Source organism: Oncorhynchus masou, chromosome 10, assembly GCF_036934945.1.
Source record: "Oncorhynchus masou masou isolate Uvic2021 chromosome 10, UVic_Omas_1.1, whole genome shotgun sequence".
Lineage (NCBI taxonomy): Eukaryota > Metazoa > Chordata > Actinopteri > Salmoniformes > Salmonidae > Oncorhynchus > Oncorhynchus masou.
Genome location: NC_088221.1, coordinates 40,556,479 through 40,576,336, shown reverse-complemented (window position 1 = coordinate 40,576,336; position 19,858 = coordinate 40,556,479). Strand labels below are relative to the sequence as shown.

Genomic DNA, 19,858 nt, shown 5'->3' with positions numbered 1-19,858 from the left:
ACCTGAAAACTGTAATCCGCTACGTTACCAGCTAAAATATAGTAATCAGATTACAGATACTATTGAGAAACCGGATGCCTGCCCCTGTTGGAGTATTAAACCGTTGTCAATTCGACGTGTCTGGGTCTTACCTTGATACCTGATACCAGGATTTTACTATTTTTTTGGGTGATTTCTGCAGCCACAAATGCTTGATTTTGCTGCAGTTTTTCTGAAAATCTGCGAAACATTTTGCAATGTTTTTTCTCTCTCGGAAATTTCATATTAAGCAATGAAAAGTAATATGTGCTCAGGTTTAGGACACTTTTAAGTCGAATACACAATACAAAAACTATTGGAAACATCAGAAGTGCTCAATTTAGTTAATTTCCCTGAGCAAACAGCTCATAATCCACTCACACATTCACTCACTCACACACACCTCTCCTCTCCATCAGGCTTGATGCAACTCCCAAGATGCAACTCCCATTCCCAGTCACACACTCAAATACATGAGAATGTGATTTTTTAATAATGAAAGGGAGATAAAGGGAGATAAAAAAAACAACTGAAAAAGTAGAAATAAACTATTGTGGTTGATATGTATTACCAGTACTCCTCCTGTACACCATCTATACACCTCCTGTGTACTCCTTCTGTACACCATCTATACACCTCCTGTACTCCTCCTGTACACCATCTATACACCTCCTGTACACCATCTATACACCTCCTGTACACCATCTACACCTCACACTCCACCTCCTGTACACCATCTATACACCTCCTGTACACCATCTATACACCTCCTGTACACCATCTATACACCTCCTGTACACCATCTATACACCTCCTGTACACCATCTATACACCTCCTGTACACCATCTATACACCTCCTGTACTCCTCCTGTACACCATCTATACACCTCCTGTACTCCTCCTGTACACCATCTATACACCTCCTGTGCACCTCCTGTACTCCTCCTGTACACCATCTATACACCTCCTGTACACCTTCTGTACACCTCCTGTACACCATCTATACACCTCCTGTACACCTCCTGTACACCATCTATACACCTCTTGTACACCTCCTGTACACCATCTATACACCTCCTGTACACCTCCTGTACACCATCTATACACCTCCTGTACACCATCTATACACCTCCTGTACACCATCTATACACCTCCTGTACACCTCCTGTACACCATCTATACACCTCCTGTACACCATCTATACACCTCCTGTACTCCTCCTGTACACCATCTATACACCTCCTGTACACCATCTATACACCTCCTGTACACCATCTATACACCTCCTGTACACCATCTATACACCTCCTGTACTCCTCCTGTACACCATCTATACACCTCCTGTACTCCTCCTGTACACCATCTATACACCTCCTGTACACCATCTATACACCTCCTGTACACCATCTATACACCTCCTGTACACCATCTATACACCTCCTGTACACCATCTATACACCTCCTGTACACCTCCTGTACACCATCTATACACCTCCTGTACACCTCCTGTACACCATCTATACACCTCCTGTACTCCTCCTGTACACCATCTATACACCTCCTGTACACCATCTATACACCTCCTGTACACCATCTATACACCTCCTGTACACCTCCTGTACACCATCTATACACCTCCTGTACACCATCTATACACCTCCTGTACTCCTCCTGTACACCATCTATACACCTCCTGTACACCATCTATACACCTCCTGTACACCATCTATCTACACCTCCTGTACACCTCCTGTACACCATCTATACACCTCCTGTACACCTCCTATACACCATCTATACACCTCCTGTACACCATCTATACACCTCCTGTACACCATCTATACACCTCCTGTACTCCTCCTGTACACCATCCATACTCCTCCTGTACACCATCTATACACCTCCTGTACTCCTCCTGTACACCATCTATATACCTCCTGTACTCCTCCTGTACACCATCTATACACCTCCTGTACACCATCTATACACCTCCTGTACACCATCTATACACCTCCTGTACACCATCTATACACCTCCTGTACTCCTCCTGTACACCATCCATACACCTCCTGTACTCCTCCGTACACCATCTATACTCCTCCTGTACACCATCTATACACCTCCTGTACTCCTCCTGTACACCATCTATACACCTCCTGTACACCATCTTATACACCCCCTGTACACCTCCTGTACACCACCTATACACCTCCTGTACACCATCTATACACCTCCTGTACTCCTTGTGTACACCATCTATACACCTCTTGTACTCCTCCTGTACACCATCCATACACCTCCTGTACTCCTGTACACCATCTATACACCTCCTGTACACCATCTATACACCTACTGTATCCCTCCTGTACACCATCTATACTCCTTCTGTACTCCTTCTGTACTCCTCCTGTACACCATCTATACACCTCCTGTACACCATCTATACACCTCCTGTACACCATCTATACACCTCCTGTATTTCCTCCTGAATACCATCTATACACCTCCTGTACTCCTCCTGTACACCATCTATACACCTCCTGTACTCCTCCTGTACACCATCTATACACCTCCTGTACACCATCTATACACCTCCTGTACACCATCTATACACCTGTACACCATGTACTCTCCTGTACACCATCTATACTCCTCCTGTACACCATCTATACACCTCCTGTACACCATCTATACTCCTCCTGTACACCATCTATACACCTCCTGTACACCATCTATACTCCTCCTGTACACCATCTATACACCTCCTGTACTCCTCCTGTACACCATCTATACACCTCCTGTACACCATCTATACACCTCCTGTACACCATCTATACACCTCCTGTACTCCTCCTGTACACCATCTATACACCTCCTGTACACCATCTATACTCCTCCTGTACACCATCTATACACCTCCTGTACTCCTCCTGTACACCATCTATACACCTCCTGTACACCATCTATACACCTCTATACTCCTCCTGTACACCATCTATACTCCTCCTGTACACCATCTATACACCTCCTGTACTCCTCCTGTACACCATCTATACACCTCCTGTACACCATCTATACACCTCCTGTACACCATCTATACACCTCCTGTACACCATCTATACACCTCCTGTACACCATCTATACTCCTCCTGTACACCATCTATACACCTCCTGTACACCATCTATACTCCTCCTGTACACCATCTATACACCTCCTGTACTCCTCCTCTACACCATCTATACACCTCCTGTACTCCTCCTGTACACCATCTATACTTCTCCTGTACACCATCTATACTCCTCCTGTACACCATCTATACACCTCCTGTACACCATCTATACTCCTCCTGTACTCCTCCTGTACACCATCTATTCTCGTCCTGTACACCATCTATACACCTCCTGTACACCATCTATACACCTCCTGTACTCCTCCTGTACACCATCTATTCTCGTCCTGTACACCATCTATACTCCTCCTGTACACCATCTATACTCCTCCTGTACACCATCTATACTCCTCCTGTACTCCTCCTGTACACCATCTATTCACCTCCTGTACACCATCTATACTCCTCCTGTACACCATCTATTCTCCTCCTGTACACCATCTATATTCCTCCTGTACTCCTCAAAATGTGAAATAAAGTTAATCGTCTCCAGAAAACCCCTTCATAATACACCCCACGCCCCTCCTCCACCCCCTCCTCCACCCTACCCTCCTCCTACATCCACCCTCTCCTCCATCCACCCCCTCCTACATCCACCCCCTCCTACACCCCACCCCCCTCCTACCCCCCACCCCCTGCTACACCCCACCCCCTCCTCCACCCCTCTCCTCCATCCAGCTCCCATCCTCCATCCACCCCCCTCCACCCCACCCCTCTCCACCCCCTCCCTCCACCCCACCCCCTCCTCCACCCCTCCTCCACCCCACCCCACCCCACCCCCCCCTCCTCCACCCCTCTCCTCCATCCAGCTCCCATCCTCCATCCATCCACCTCTTCCTCCATCCACCCCTCTCCTCCATCCAAAACCACCGCAAGCCTCAAAACCACATCAAGCCTCAAACCACATCAAGCCTCAAAACCAACTCAAGCCTCAAACCACTGCAAGCCTCAAAACCACTGCAAGCCGCAAAACCACTGCAAGCCTCAAAACCACATCAAGCCTCAAACCACTGCAAGCCTCAAAACCACCGCACATCAAGCCTCAAAACCACATCAAGCCTCAAAACCACATCAAGCCTCAAACCACATCAAGCCTCAAAACCACATCAAGACTCAAAACCACATCAAGCCTCAAACCACATCAAGCCTCAAAACCACATCAAGCCTCAAAACCACATCAAGCCTCAAAACCACATCAAGCCTCAAAACCACATCAAGCCTCAAAACCACATCAAGCCTCAAAACCACATCAAGCCTCAAAACCACATCAAGCCTCAAAACCACACCAAGCCTCAAAACCACATCAAGCCTCAAAACCACATCAAGTCTCAAAACCACATCAAGCCTCAAAACTTCAAAGACTTGGATGTTGAAAGCCGCCGTGCTGGATAAGCAGATCCCCTGGGGGAAAAGATAGAAGCGGGAAGGAGGAGGTTAGCCAGTTAGTCAGTTAGCTACTGGGAACGGCTGTCTTGTGTTCTGATCATACAGTACACATACACAGTATATTGTGTTATCTTCCACCCCACTGCACGACACGCCCACCCCAATCTCTCTCCAGCACCGTGTAAATTCATTTAGACAAAACCCCCGCTGTTGTCTATTCCTTTCGGAAGATTTGAGCTGTAAAATTCTATTAAGATTTCACAACAAGTCCTCCCTTATTCAATCTGTGCAATATCTTTTCCAGTGAACGGGACAAAAGGGAGATCAGACGTGAGTAGTTCTGGTTTAGTGGCGCGAACACGTGTGTGTGTGTTCAAAGTGTGTGATACGTTTGCTGCTCTTATTGCACAATTAAAGACCCCATGCGCTGATTTTCATTTATACTGTCTCAGTATGAGCCACTTAACTGTGCTACTTGTTATTTTATACTTTCTAGGACTAATTTGGCTGATAGCTGCTATTTTAAATATGGTTTTACTTGCAATCGTGATCATTTTACATACTTTGTTTGAATGCACTGATGGTAAGTCACTCTGGACAGGAGCATCTCTCCTCTGTAATGTAATGTAATGATGAGCTTGCCGAAGGACGAACGGGGAACTTACAAGACTACAGTAGTAGTTTGCTCTCCTCTCGAATTAAACGCAGAAATCCATCAATCTGAACTGTCGTCCTTTTGGTATTTCCATTCTAGTAGTGATTGTCCTTGACTGCCTTTTGACTTTCTGGGGCTTATACAGAGTTAATAATATTCAAGATTATTTCCTGGTTTGCATAATGACATGTGAACTTTCACTTATGCAATGACGCGGTGCTCCTATGATCTCAAAGTCTATTTGTACTGTAGAGCCTGAAAAATGGGCTTCTTCTGGAAGATAAATTACAGTTAAATCAGTGCTAATCCTACACTCACTACAAAATTCCTCGATGACAAGCTGAGGCTGAAGCTGGGGAAGAGAGGGGCAGGGGGAAGAGGCTGAGGCTGAAGCTGGGGAGGGGAGAGGCAGGGGGAAGAGGCTGAAGCTGGGGAGGGGAGAGGCAGGGGGAAGAGGATGAGGCTGAAGCTGGGGAAGAGAGAGGCAGGGGGAAGAGGATGAGGCTGAAGCTGGGGAGGGGAGAGGCAGGGGGAAGAGGATGAGGCTGAAGCTGGGCAAGAGAGAGGCAGGGGGAAGAGGATGAGGCTGAAGCTGGGGAGGGGAGAGGCAGGGGGAAGAGGATGAGGCTGAAGCTGGGGAGGGGAGAGGCAGGGGGAAGAGGATGAGGCTGAAGCTGGGGAAGAGAGAGGCAGGGGAAGAGGCTGAGGCTGAATCTGGGGCAGAGAGAGTCAGGGGGAAGAGGCTGAAGCTGGGGAAGAGAGAGGCAGGGGGAAGAGGCTGAAGCTGGGGAAGAGAGAGGCAGGGGAAGAGGCTGAGGCTGAATCTGGGGCAGAGAGAGTCAGGGGGAAGAGGCTGAAGCTGGGGAAGAGAGAGGCAGGGGGAAGAGGCTGAAGCTGGGGAAGAGAGAGCAGGGGGAAGAGGCTGAAGCTGGGGAAGAGAGGCAGGGGAAGAGGATGAGGCTGAATCTGGGGCAGAGAGAGTCAGGGGGAAGAGGCTGAAGCTGAAGCTGGGGAAGAGAGAGGCAGGGGGAAGAGGATGAGGCTGAAGCTGGGGAAGAGAGAGGCAGGGGAAGAGGCTGAGGCAGAGAGAGTCAGGGGGAAGAGGCTGAAGCTGGGGAAGAGAGAGGCAGGGGAAGAGGCTGAAGCTGGGGAAGAGAGAGGCAGGGGGAAGAGGCTGAGGCTGAATCTGGGACAGAGAGAGTCAGGGGGAAGAGGCTGAAGCTGGGGAAGAGAGAGGCAGGGGGAAGAGGATGAGGCTGAAGCTGGGGAAGAGAGAGGCAGGGGGAAGAGGCTGAAGCTGGGGAAGAGAGAGGCAGGGGGAAGAGGCTGAGGCTGAAGCTGGGGAAGAGAGAGGCAGGGGGAAGAGGATGAGGCTGAAGCTGGGGAAGAGAGAGGCAGGGGAAGAGGCTGAAGCTGGGGAAGAGAGAGGCAGGGGGAAGAGGCTGAGGCTGAAGCTGGGTCAAAGAGTGGCATGGGGAAGAGGCGGAGGCTGGGGCAGAGAGAGGCAGAGGCTGGGACGGAGGCAGAGTCTGGGGCAGAGGCAGGGACTGGGGCAGAGGCAGAGGCTGGGGCAGAGGCAGAGGCTGGGGCAGAGGCAGAGATTGGGGCAGAGGCAGAGACTGGGGCAGAGAATGGGGCAGAGAATGGGGCAGAGACTGGGGAAAAGAATGGGGCAGAGACTGGGGCAGAGAATGGGGCAGAGACTGGGGCAGAGAATGGGGCAGAGAATGGGGCAGATCAGAGGTTGGGGCAGAGGCTGAGGCCAGGGGCGGTTCTTGCCTTTTGGGGAATGTAGTTGGGGAATGTAGATGGGGAATGTAGATGGGGAATGTAGTTGGGGAATGTAGATGGGGAATGTAGTTGGGGAATGTAGTTGGGGAATGTAGTTGGGGAATGTAGTTGGGGAATGTAGATGGGTAATGTAGATGGGGAATGTAGTTGGGGGGCCCTCCAACCTTGTGAGCAAAACATTTTATTGGTCCTCGTCTTGATGGCAGAGAGATAAAATAATAGTTTTAGAGTACATTTCCTACAATTCTACACATGTTTCCATGGAGCAAAGAAAACATTTAGCCGTTTTAAAGGAAGTTTCCTGCAATTGTATTCATTTTGTCATGTGGTAGAGAGGGAAATGTGCAGTTTTACAGCTCATTTTCTGCAATTCGAAAAGTTTGGCCATATGTCGGAGAGACGTTTTTACGGTTTTGAAGCTAATTCTACACATTTTGCCATGACTTATGGGTATTTTAATATGACATCTGAGTGAAAATGACTAACAAGATCAATGGGGGGCCCCATGGATTCAGGGCCCCTGGGCATGTTCCCAAGTCGATAATTAGACCATGATTACTACAAGTTTAGATAGCTGACTTGACTAACTTACCAATCTAAAAAAAAAAAGTGCTGACAAGTGCTGTACTTGTCACCGATCAACTGTTCCTGACTTAAACTCTGACGATGACGAGACAAGATGCCCTGGGAAAAAAACTATAACTGTTACTTATTACTTTTCATTTTAGTTAATGAAAATGAAAATAATTCCACATGAGAATAATGGACATTGAATTAGACATGAAGCCCCTTTTCTTGGGTTTATTCCATGCATGCAGAACATCTGAGGAAGTTTCATGCAATCCTCTCATTGGCAGGATGGACATACTGCAGTTGCGCGGTCTGATTGAGCTGATATGCCCAGCTTTCCCACACAGCTCCCAGGCCGTCACTTCAGTTACACGTCAATCTTTTGAACTGATGCGAAGCCAGGTGTCTTGACTTGTAAGAAACCTCAACAATAAACAGCGCTTCCTCTCTCTCTTACTTTCAAGTACACTACTTTTGCTTTGATCACACCAGAAGCTCTATTTCCCCATGTACACTGTTATTCATTCATCTTTGTTGCCACTCTCTTGCTCCGTGGTCCGTAAATGTGAGTTGTGTTTTTTTTGTGTGCTATTTGTTGAACAGTAGGAGTACAGTAATACTTATGTAATTTTTGGAAAACTTAAACCACTGTTATTTACCTCCTTGTCAGTTATGATGGGGAGAAAATCTGAGCTGTAAATTGTTGAACCTGTAGCCAAGGCTTTACAGCCTATATGGTTAATTATGTCTGACATTGGTTACTATCTGACACAATATCAGTGTTGTCAGTCGGACAAGGTTATTTGAGTGTGCACATGATGGAAGTGAGAGATACTCATTATTTCATAGAAATAATGCACTATAATGTGACTAAAATGGCTGTGACTAAAACGAGACAAAGTAAATGTTGTCAAGCGGTTTTAGTCAAGTGGTAGCTTATGTTGCTTATATCTGGAACTGGTTTGGGCTGGGGCAGAGGTAGAGGCAGGGGCTGGGGTAGAGGTAGAGGTTGGGACTGAGGCAGAGGCAGGGGCTGGGGTAGAGGTAGAGGTTGGGACTGAGGTAGAGGTAGAGGTTGGGACTGAGGCAGAGGCAGGGGTAGAGGCAGGGGCTGGGGCTGGGGCAGAGGTAGAGGTAGAGGCAGGGGCTGGGGCAGAGGTAGAGGCAGGGGATGGGGCAGAGGCAGAGGTAGAGGCAGGGGCTGGGGCAGAGGTAGAGGCAGGGGCAGGGACAGAGGTAGAGGTAGAGGCAGGGGCTGGGACAGAGGTAGAGGTAGAGGCAGGGGCTGGGACAGAGGTAGAGGGCAGGGGCTGGGGCAGAGGTAGAGGCAGGTGATGGGGCAGAGGCAGAGGTAGAGGCAGGGGCAGGGGCTGGGGCAGAGGCAGAGGCTGGGACTGAGGCAGAGGCAGGGGTAGAGGCAGGGGATGGGGCAGAGCCAGAGGTAGAGGCAGGGGCAGGGGCTGGGGCAGAGGTAGAGGCAGAGGCAGGGACAGAGGTAGAGGTAGAGGCAGGAGCTGGGACAGAGGTAGAGGTAGAGGCAGGGGCTGGGGCAGAGGTAGAGGCAGGGGCTGGGGTAGAGGTAGACGCTGGGACTGAGGCAGAGGCAGGGGTAGAGGCAGGGGATGGGGCAGAGGCAGAGGTAGAGGCAGGGGCAGGGGCTGGGGCAGAGGTAGAGGCAGGGGCAGGGACAGAGGTAGAGGTAGAGGCAGGGGCTGGGACAGAGGTAGAGGTAGAGGCAGGGGCTGGGACAGAGGTAGAGGGGCTGGGGCAGAGGTAGAGGCAGGGGCTGGGGGTGGAGCAGAGGCAGAGGTAGAGGATGGGGCAGAGGTAGAGGCAGGGGCTGGGGCAGAGAGAGTCAGAGACTATAGCACAGAGAGTCAGAGACTGGGGCAGAGGGAGTCAGAGACTATGACAGAGAGAGTCAGAGGCTGGGGCAGAGAGACTCAGAGACTATGACAGAGAGAGTCAGAGGCTGGGGCAGGTGCAGAGAGAGTCAGAGGATGGGGCAGGTGCAGAGAGAGTCAGAGGCTGGGGAAGGTGCAGAGACAGTCAGATAATGGTGCTGGGGTTGGGGCAGAGACAGTCAGATAATGGTGCTGGGGTTGGGGCAGAGACAGTCAGATAATGGTGCTGGGGTTGAGGCTTAGACAGAGACAGTCAGATAATGGTGCTGGGGTTGAGGCAGAGACAGTCAGATAATGGTGCTGGGGTTGAGGCAGAGACAGTCAGAGAATGGTGCTCTCTCTCCCTCTCTCTCTCTCTATTTCTCTCTCTCCCTCTCTCTCTCTCTATTTCTCTCTCCCTCTCCTGCCTGACTGTAAATGAAGTGCGGGAGGCTGTGTCTCATTGCGTCCTGGGTAATTTGTGGTAATTAGACCTATTTGGTGGAGGTTAATCAGCGCTGACATGGGTAGATGAAAAGACTGGGCAGAGTGGACCGATAGAGGGAAGACGGGCAGGCACTTGACGCTGATGCAGCTGGTGACAAGAGCTTGGGTTTGTGGGAGGCTCCAGGGCATTTTACATCAGGGGCCGGCAGGAGAAGGGGCTGGAGGGCTGGATGGGGCAGAGGGGCTGGGAGGGCAGAGGGGTTGGAGGGGCTGGGGGCGATGGGGGCGGCAACAGGGTGACTACGGGTTGGAGGGGCTGGGGGAGGTGGGGGATAGCAGCTGGGTGACCAGGGGTTGGAGGGGCTGGGGGAGGTGGGGGATAGCAGCTGGGTGACCAGGGGTTAGAGGGGCTGGGGGAGGTGGAGGATAGCAGCTGGGTGACCAGGGGTTGGAGGGGCTGGGGGAGGTGGAGGATAGCAGCTGGGTGACCAGGGGTTGGAGGGACTGGGGGAGGTGGAGGATAGCAGCTGGGTGACCAGGGGTTGGAGGGGCTGGGGGAGGTGGGGGATAGCAGCTGGGTGACCAGGGGTTGGAGGGACTGGGGGAGGTGGAGGATAGCAGCTGGGTGACCAGGGGTTGGAGGGACTGGGGGAGGTGGAGGATAGCAGCTGGGTGACCAGGGGTTGGAGGGGCTGGGGGAGGTGGAGGATAGCAGCTGGGTGACCAGGGGTTGGAGGGACTGGGGGAGGTGGAGGATAGCAGCTGGGTGACCAGGGGTTGGAGGGACTGGGGGAGGTGGGGATAGCAGCTGGGTGACCAGGGGTTGGAGGGGCTGGGGGAGGTGGGGGATAGCAGCTGGGTGACCAGGGGTTGGAGGGGCTGGGGGAGGTGGGGGATAGCAGCTGGGTGACCAGGGGTTGGAGGGGCTGGGGGAGGTGGGGGATAGCAGCTGGGTGACCAGGGGTTGGAGGGGCTGGGGAGGTGGGGGATAGCAGCTGGGTGACCAGGGGTTAGAGGGGCTGGGGGAGGTGGGGGATAGCAGCTGGGTGACCAGGGGTTGGAGGGGCTGGGGGAGGTGGGGGATAGCAGCTGGGTGACCAGGGGTTGGAGGGGCTGGGGGAGGTGGGGGATAGCAGCTGGGTGACCAGGGGTTGGAGGGGCTGGGGGAGGGGGGGATAGCAGCTGGGTGACCAGGGGTTAGAGGGGCTGGGGGAGGTGGGGGATAGCAGCTGGGTGACCAGGGGTTAGAGGGGCTGGGGGAGGTGGGGGATAGCAGCTGGGTGACCAGGGGTTGGAGGGGCTGGGGGAGGTGGGGGATAGCAGCTGGGTGACCAGGGGTTGGAGGGGCTGGGGGAGGTGGGGGATAGCAGCTGGGTGACCAGGGGTTGGAGGGGCTGGGGAGGTGGGGGATAGCAGCTGGGTGACCAGGGGTTGGAGGGGCTGGGGGAGGGGGGGGATAGCAGCTGGGTGACCAGGGGTTAGAGGGGCTGGGGGAGGTGGGGGATAGCAGCTGGGTGACCAGGGGTTAGAGGGGCTGGGGGAGGTGGGGGATAGCAGCTGGGTGACCAGGGGTTGGAGGGGCTGGGGGAGGTGGGGGATAGCAGCTGGGTGACCAGGGGTTGGAGGGGCTGGGGGAGGTGGGGGATAGCAGCTGGGTGACCAGGGGTTGGAGGGGCAGGGGGAGGGGGGATAGCAGCTGGGTGACCAGGGGTTGGAGGGGCTGGGGGAGGTGGGGGATAGCAGCTGGGTGACCAGGGGTTGGAGGGGCTGGGGGAGGTGGGGATAGCAGCTGGGTGACCAGGGGTTGGAGGGGCTGGGGGAGGTGGGGGGATAGCAGCTGGGTGACCAGGGGTTGGAGGGGCTGGGGGAGGGGGGGGGATAGCAGCTGGGTGACCAGGGGTTGGAGGGGCTGGGTGACCAGGGGTTCACATAGAGCCCCGGGTCAAAGTCATCGTTCAGGAATAACTCCAAGAGTGACAGCCACAGAATTCCCTCGAAAACCTCCCAAGTGTTTCTGAAAAATGACCGTCTCTGGAAGTCTGGCCATTCATCCGTCCCATTGTCACGTACGGGGCTCTGCTCTGGCCCAAGAGAGCCAGTCCAGCAGACCTAATGGTCCACAGCGATGTACACAGTTTATCTTCAGCCAGGACATAATGAGTGGGGAGGGGAGGAGTAGGTCCATTGAGCCGGCCCTGCTGGCCCTACTGTGCTAAGGGAATCCATTAGCAGGCAAATAGTCTAGCGTGGGGTTGTGTGTGTGTGTGTGTGTAATTTTATCAGACAAGGCCCTATCTTATGGAGTACCATCAGTGATTGTTCACAGCCCAGCAAACATGGGCCCTGGTGAAAAGTAGTGCACTATATAAGGAATAGGGTGCCAGTCCTGGTGAAAAGTAGTGCACTATAAGAGGAATAGGGTGCCAGTTCTGGTTAAAAGTAGTGCACTATATAAGGAATAGGGTGCCAGTCCTGGTGAAAAGTAGTGCACTATATAAGGAATAGGGTGCCATTTGAGAAGCATCTCCCTCCTTTAATCTACTAAATAATGCAGAGCCCCATGATGGGATTGTTGGTGTTGCAGTTTCATTGCGTTGTTAAAGTCCTTCCTCTGTGATGTGTGTTTTTATTTTTGCTCCTGACTCGTAAAGGAGAGCTGGTGCTTTTGGGGGGCAGAGGGCTGCTGTGGATGGAGAGATGGAGGGACGGAGGGATGGTTGGATGGTGATGGAGATGTCCACTGATGTGGAACGCTCGCTTCCTCTCTCCATCCTATCCCTTCTCCCTCCCCTCTCTATCTCTTTCTCTCTCTATATATATTTTCCTCTCTCCCTCTCACTCTCATTAAATTACATTACATTCAAAGGGCTTTATTGGCATGGGAAAAACATGTTTATACTGCCAAAACAAGTGAAATAGATAATAAACAAAAGGTAAACAAACAATCAATACACTTTTCTCTCTCTCTCTCTCTCTCTCTATCGCACTCCTCTCCTACCCTCCCCCTCTCTCCTCTTCGCTCCTCTCCTCCCCTATTCCTTCTCCTCTCTTCTCCTCCCCTTCTCTCCCTGCTCCCAGGACTCATAAATACGACCCCATGACCGTGCATCCATTCCCCCGTGCAGTTTTGGGATTAATCAGGCAGAATGTGGCAGGGCCTTTCCATCAGTTGTCCGGCAGCATATTCAGGAAAGCATCAACGACCCCCCTCTCCTTCCTCCTCTCACATTCTCTCTCTCTCTCTCTCTCTCTCTCTCTCTCTCTCTCTCTCTCTCTCTCTCTCTCTCTCTCTCTCTCTCTCTCTCTCTCTCACATTCTCTCGCTCTCTCTCTCTCTCTCTCTCTCTCTTTCTCCGTTGAGGGTTTGGGATGGGATCCATCAATGTGTTGTTGGTGGGCCGCTCTGAGAGGTGTAAGTTCATGGTGTCCTCCACTGCCGCTGCTCTGATGCCATAAGAGCCCTTTATTTAAGAGGGAAATGACACATAAAGGTAACTAACAGCTAGCGACGAGGTGAGTGCATGTTGACACCCATGTCATTTAACATTCTGCTTGGCAACTGAGTGATGGATGATTTGAATGGTGGCATATGATGATAGGAAGGACTCCACTTGTGTCTTCTCAGTAAGAGCAGGATTGATCTATGATGCCTTACTGGGGCCTCTCCAGAGGATGTGCAGGTGTCATTGAAAACAAATTGATTGTGTTGGTGTCTCATAAAATACACCCATGCTGGTAAAGTATCCATTACTTAAACCATCTCTTAATCTCTTATAAAACAAAATAAATAAAACATTATCTTCATAAAGCCATGTCTTAGACCACGACTTATGTTAATGATATGATTTTTTATTTATTTTACCTTTAATTAAATAGGCAAGTCAGTTAAGAACAAATTCTTATTTTTAATGACGCCTAGGAACAGTGGGTTAACTGCCTGTTCAGGGGCAGAACAACAGATTTTTACCTTGTCAGCTTGTGGATTCAATCTTGCAACCTTGCGGTTACTAGTCCAATGCTCTAACCACTAGGCTACCTGTCACCTCAGATGATGCTAATGATACGATGATAATGATATGATAATAATGATGTAATGGTGTAATGATATGATGATAACGATAGGTTGATAATAATAGGATGATAATATAATACGATAATGATACAATAATAATGGCATGATGATAATGATACGATGATAATGATTTGCCGATAATGATGTTATGCTAATGATGTGGTGATAACGGTATGCCGATAATGGTGTGATGATAATGATACAATGATAATGGTATGACGATAATAGTGATATGATGTTGATTGTATGATGATAATGCTACGATGATAATGATATGATGATAATAGTATGTTGATATTGGTATGTTGATAATTGTATGATGATATTGGTATGATGATAATTGTGTAATGAAAATGATATGATGATAATGGTATGATTAAAAGAGTATGATGATAATGAATTGATGTTAATGGTATGACAATAATGATATGGTGATAATGGTATGATGATAATAGTGTTGATAATGTATGATGATAATGATAGGATGATAATGATACACTAATAATGGTATGATGATAGGACGATAATGATAGGATGATAATGATACACTAATAATGGTGTTATAAAAAAATTGATGCTAATGATATGCTAATGATATGCCAATAATGGTATAATGATAACGATAAGACAATAATGATACGATGATAATGGTTTGTCGATAATGGTATGGTGCTAATGATGTGATGATAATGGTATGGTAATGGTATATCTCTCTAGTTCTCTCTCTTGTTCTCTCTGTCTCTATCTCTCTCTGTCTCTCTAGTTCTCTCTCTCTCTAGTTCTCTCTCTCTCTCTCTAGTTCTCTCTCTCTCTCTGTCTCTCTAGTTCTCTCTCTCTCTGTCTCTCTAGTTCTCTCTCTGTCTCTCTCTAGTTCTCTCTCTCTCTCTCTCTAGTTCTCTCTCTGTCTCTACCTCTCTCTCTGTGTCTCTCTAGTTCTCTCTCTCTCTCTCTCTCTCTCTCTCTCTGCATGCTGGGAGTGATTGGTGCATGCTGGGAATTGTTTGAGTGAAGGAGTGGTGTGTTGTGGAGAGTTAGATATTCACAACTTTCTTTCGGTTTGCTATTTCTTGGTGGCATTTCTTCTGTGCATGATTAGGGTTATTATTTTTGTTGTGGTAGAATTAAGTATTTTGTTTTTCGTATCGAAATTACCCTGATTTTGGCGGGGATGGCAGCCCGATTGGGGATGCCGTCCCTGTCACTTCGGCTTTAGGTGTGTTACTGAAGCTGCTGTCACGGGGGAGAAACTGCCTCCCGGATGACTAAAGCTGTGGTGGTACTTCTTAAAGAAGAGTGTTTGGTTGATCGTATGGTTGAGCATGGCGTACTTCTTAAAGAAGAGGGTCTGGTTGATCGTATGGTTGAGCATGGTGGTACTTCTTAAAGAAGAGGGTCTGGTTGATCGTATGGTTGATTATGGTGTACTTCTTAAAGAAGAGGGTCTGGTTGATCGTATGGTTGAGCATGGCGTACTTCTTAAAGAAGAGTGTCTGGTTGATCGTATGGTTGAGCATGGTGTACTTCTTAAAGAAGAGTGTCTGGTTGATCGTATGGTTGAGCATGGTGTACTTCTTAAAGAAGAGGGTCTGGTTGATCGTATGGTTGAGCATGGTGTACTTCTTAAAGAAGAGGGTCTGGTTGATCGTATGGTTGAGCATGGTGTACTTCTTAAAGAAGAGTCTCTGGTTGATCGTATGGTTGAGCATGGTGTACTTCTTAAAGAAGAGTGTCTGGTTGATCGTATGGTTGAGCATGGTGTACTTCTTAAAGAAGAGTGTCTGGTTGATCGTATGGTTGAGCATGGTGTACTTCTTAAAGAAGAGTGTCTGGTTGATCGTATGGTTGAGCATGGTGTACTTCTTAAAGAAGAGTGTCTGGTTGATCGTATGGTTGAGCATGGTGTACTTCTTAAAGAAGAGTGTCTGGTTGATCGTATGGTTGAGCATGGTGTACTTCTTAAAGAAGAGGGTCTGGTTGATCGTATGGTTGAGCATGGTGTACTTCTTAAAGAAGAGTGTCTGGTTGATCGTATGGTTGAGCATGGTGTACTTCTTAAAGAAGAGTGTCTGGTTGATCGTATGGTTGAGCATGGTGTACTTCTTAAAGAAGGGTGTCTGGTTGATCGTATGGTTGAGCATGGCGTACTTCTTAAAGAAGGGTGTCTGGTTGATCGTATGGTTGAGCATGGTGTACTTCTTAAAGAAGAGGGTCTGGTTGATCGTATGGTTGAGCATGGCATACTTCTTAAAGAAGAGGGTCTGGTTGATCGTATGGTTGAGCATGGTGTACTTCTTAAAGAAGAGTGTCTGGTTGATTGTATGGTTGAGCATGGTGTACTTCTTAAAGAAGAGTGTCTGGTTGATCGTATGGTTGAGCATGGTGTACTTCTTAAATAACAGTGTCTGGTTGATCGTATGGTTGAGCATGGTGTACTTCTTAAAGAAGAGTGTCTGGTTGATCGTATGGTTGAGCATGGTGTACTTCTTAAAGAAGAGGGTCTGGTTGATCGTATGGTTGAGCATGGTGTATTTCTTAAAGAAGAGGTCTGGTTGATCGTATGGTTGAGCATGGCGTACTTCTTAAAGAAGAGGGTCTGGTTGATCGTATGGTTGAGCATGGTGTACTTCTTAAAGAAGAGGGTCTGGTTGATCGTATGGTTGAGCATGGTGTATTTCTTAAAGAAGAGGTCTGGTTGATCGTATGGTTGAGCATGGTGTACTTCTTAAAGAAGAGTGTCTGGTTGATCGTATGGTTGAGCATGGTGTACTTCTTAAAGAAGGGTGTCTGGTTGATCGTATGGTTGAGCATGGCGTACTTCTTAAAGAAGGGTGTCTGGTTGATCGTATGGTTGAGCATGGCGTACTTCTTAAAGAAGAGGGTCTGGTTGATCGTATGGTTGAGCATGGCATACTTCTTAAAGAAGAGGGTCTGGTTGATCGTATGGTTGAGCATGGTGTACTTCTTAAAGAAGAGTGTCTGGTTGATTGTATCGTTGAGCATGGTGTACTTCTTAAAGAAGAGTGTCTGGTTGATCGTATGGTTGAGCATGGTGTACTTCTTAAAGAAGAGTGTCTGGTTGATCGTATGGTTGAGCATGGTGTACTTCTTAAAGAAGAGTCTCTGGTTGATCGTATGGTTGAGCATGGCGTACTTCTTAAAGAAGAGGGTCTGGTTGATCGTATGGTTGAGCATGGTGTATTTCTTAAAGAAGAGGGTCTGGTTGATCGTATGGTTGAGCATGGCGTACTTCTTAAAGAAGAGTGTCTGGTTGATCGTATGGTTGAGCATGGTGTACTTCTTAAAGAAGAGGGTCTGGTTGATCGTATGGTTGAGCATGGTGTATTTCTTAAAGAAGAGGGTCTGGTTGATCGTATGGTTGAGCATGGTGTACTTCTTAAAGAAGAGTGTCTGGTTGATCGTATGGTTGAGCATGGTGTACTTCTTAAAGAAGAGTGTCTGGTTGATCGCATGGTTGAGCATGGTGTATTTCTTAAAGAAGAGGGTCTGGTTGATCGTATGGTTGAGCATGGTGTACTTCTTAAAGAAGAGTCTCTGGTTGATCGTATGGTTGAGCATGGCGTACTTCTTAAAGAAGAGGGTCTGGTTGAGCATGGCGTACTTCTTAAAGGAGAGTGTCTGGTTGATCGTATGGTTGAGCATGGTGTACTTCTTAAAGAAGAGTGTCTGGTTGATCGTATGGTTGAGCATGGTGTACTTCTTAAAGAAGAGTCTCTGGTTGATCGTATGGTTGAGCATGGTGTACTTCTTAAAGAAGAGTGTCTGGTTGATCGTATGGTTGAGCATGGTGTACTTCTTAAAGAAGAGTGTCTGGTTGATCGTATGGTTGAGCATGGCGTACTTCTTAAAGAAGAGGTCTGGTTGATCGTATGGTTGAGCATGGCATACTTCTTAAAGGAGTGTCTGGTTGATCGTATGGTGGCGTACTGAGCATGGTTTACTTCTTAAAGGAAGAGTGTCTGGTTGATCGTATGGTTGAGCATGGTGTACTTCTTAAAGAAGAGTGTCTGGTTGATCGTATGGTTGAGCATGGCATACTTCTTAAAGAAGAGTGTCTGGTTGATCGTATGGTTGAGCATGGTGTACTTCTTAAAGAAGAGTGTCTGGTTGATTGTATGGTTGAGCATGGCGTACTTCTTAAAGAAGAGGGTCTGGTTGATCGTATGGTTGAGCATGGCATACTTCTTAAAGAAGAGTGTCTGGTTGATCGTATGGTTGAGCATGGTGTACTTCTTAAAGAAGAGTGTCTGGTTGATCGTATGGTTGAGCATGGCATACTTCTTAAAGAAGAGAGTCTTGTTGATCGTATGGTTGAGCATGGTGTATTTCTTAAAGAAGAGTGTCTGGTTGATCGTATGGTTGAGCATGGTGTACTTCTTAAAGAAGAGGGTCTGGTTGATCGTATGGTTGAGCATGGCATACTTCTTAAAGAAGAGTGTCTGGTTGATCGTATGGTTGAGCATGGTGTACTTCTTAAAGAAGAGTGTCTGGTTGATCGTATGGTTGAGCATGGCGTACTTCTTAAAGAAGAGTGTCTGGTTGATCGTATGGTTGAGCATGGTGTACTTCTTAAAGAAGAGTGTCTGGTTGATCGTATGGTTGAGCATGGCTGTACTTCTTAAAGAAGAGTGTCTGGTTGATCGTATGGTTGAGCATGGTGTACTTCTTAAAGAAGAGGGTCTGGTTGATCGTATGGTTGAGCATGGTGTACTTCTTAAAGAAGAGGGTCTGGTTGATCGTATGGTTGAGCATGGCGTACTTCTTAAAGAAGAGTGTCTGGTTGATCGTATGGTTGAGCATGGCATACTTCTTAAAGAAGAGGGTCTGGTTGATCGTATGGTTGAGCATGGTGTACTTCTTAAAGAAGAGTGTCTGGTTGATCGTATGGTTGAGCATGGTGTACTTCTTAAAGAAGAGTGTCTGGTTGATCGTATGGTTGAGCATGGTGTACTTCTTAAAGAAGAGTCTCTGGTTGATCGTATGGTTGAGCATGGTGTATTTCTTAAAGAAGAGTGTCTGGTTGATCGTATGGTTGAGCATGGTGTACTTCTTAAAGAAGAGTGTCTGGTTGATCGTATGGTTGAGCATGGTGTACTTCTTAAAGAAGAGTCTCTGGTTGATCGTATGGTTGAGCATGGCGTACTTCTTAAAGAAGAGTATCTGGTTGATCGTATGGTTGAGCATGGTGTACTTCTTAAAGAAGAGTGTCTGGTTGATCGTATGGTTGAGCATGGCGTACTTCTTAAAGAAGAGTGTCTGGTTGATCGTATGGTTGAGCATGGTGTATTTCTTAAAGAAGAGTGTCTGGTTGATCGTATGGTTGAGCATGGTGTACTTCTTAAAGAAGAGTGTCTGGTTGATCGTATGGTTGAGCATGGAGTGTCTGGTTGACTTCTTAAAGAAGAGTGTCTGGTTGATCGTATGGTTGAGCATGGTGTACTTCTTAAAGAAGAGTGTCTGGTTGATCGTATGGTTGAGCATGGCGTACTTCTTAAAGAAGAGTGTCTGGTTGATCGTATGGTTGAGCATGGTGTACTTCTTAAAGAAGAGTGTCTGGTTGATCGTATGGTTGAGCATGGTGTACTTCTTAAAGAAGAGTGTCTGGTTGATCGTATGGTTGAGCATGGCGTTCTTAAAGAAGAGTGTCTGGTTGATCGTATGGTTGAGCATGGTGTACTTCTTAAAGAAGAGTGTCTGGTTGATCGTATGGTTGAGCATGGTGTACTTCTTAAAGAAGAGTGTCTGGTTGATCGTATGGTTGAGCATGGCGTACTTCTTAAAGAAGAGTGTCTGGTTGATCGTATGGTTGAGCATGGTGTACTTCTTAAAGGAGAGTGTCTGGTTGATC

General features: G+C 48.4%; 1 protein-coding gene across 1 annotated transcript in view; it reads right to left on the bottom strand.

Annotated features, from left to right (window-relative positions):
* Positions 1 to 10,111: 10,111 nt before the first annotated feature.
* Positions 10,112 to 19,858, bottom strand: part of LOC135546863 (uncharacterized) — a 52,970-nt gene continuing 43,223 nt past the window's right edge. The window contains exons 2-3 of the mRNA XM_064975433.1: positions 11,207 to 12,030; positions 10,112 to 11,081 (exon numbers count right to left, since the gene is read on the bottom strand). Coding sequence (XP_064831505.1) covers positions 10,112 to 11,081; positions 11,207 to 12,030 — 1,794 coding nt within the window. The remainder of the gene's footprint in view (positions 11,082 to 11,206; positions 12,031 to 19,858) is intronic.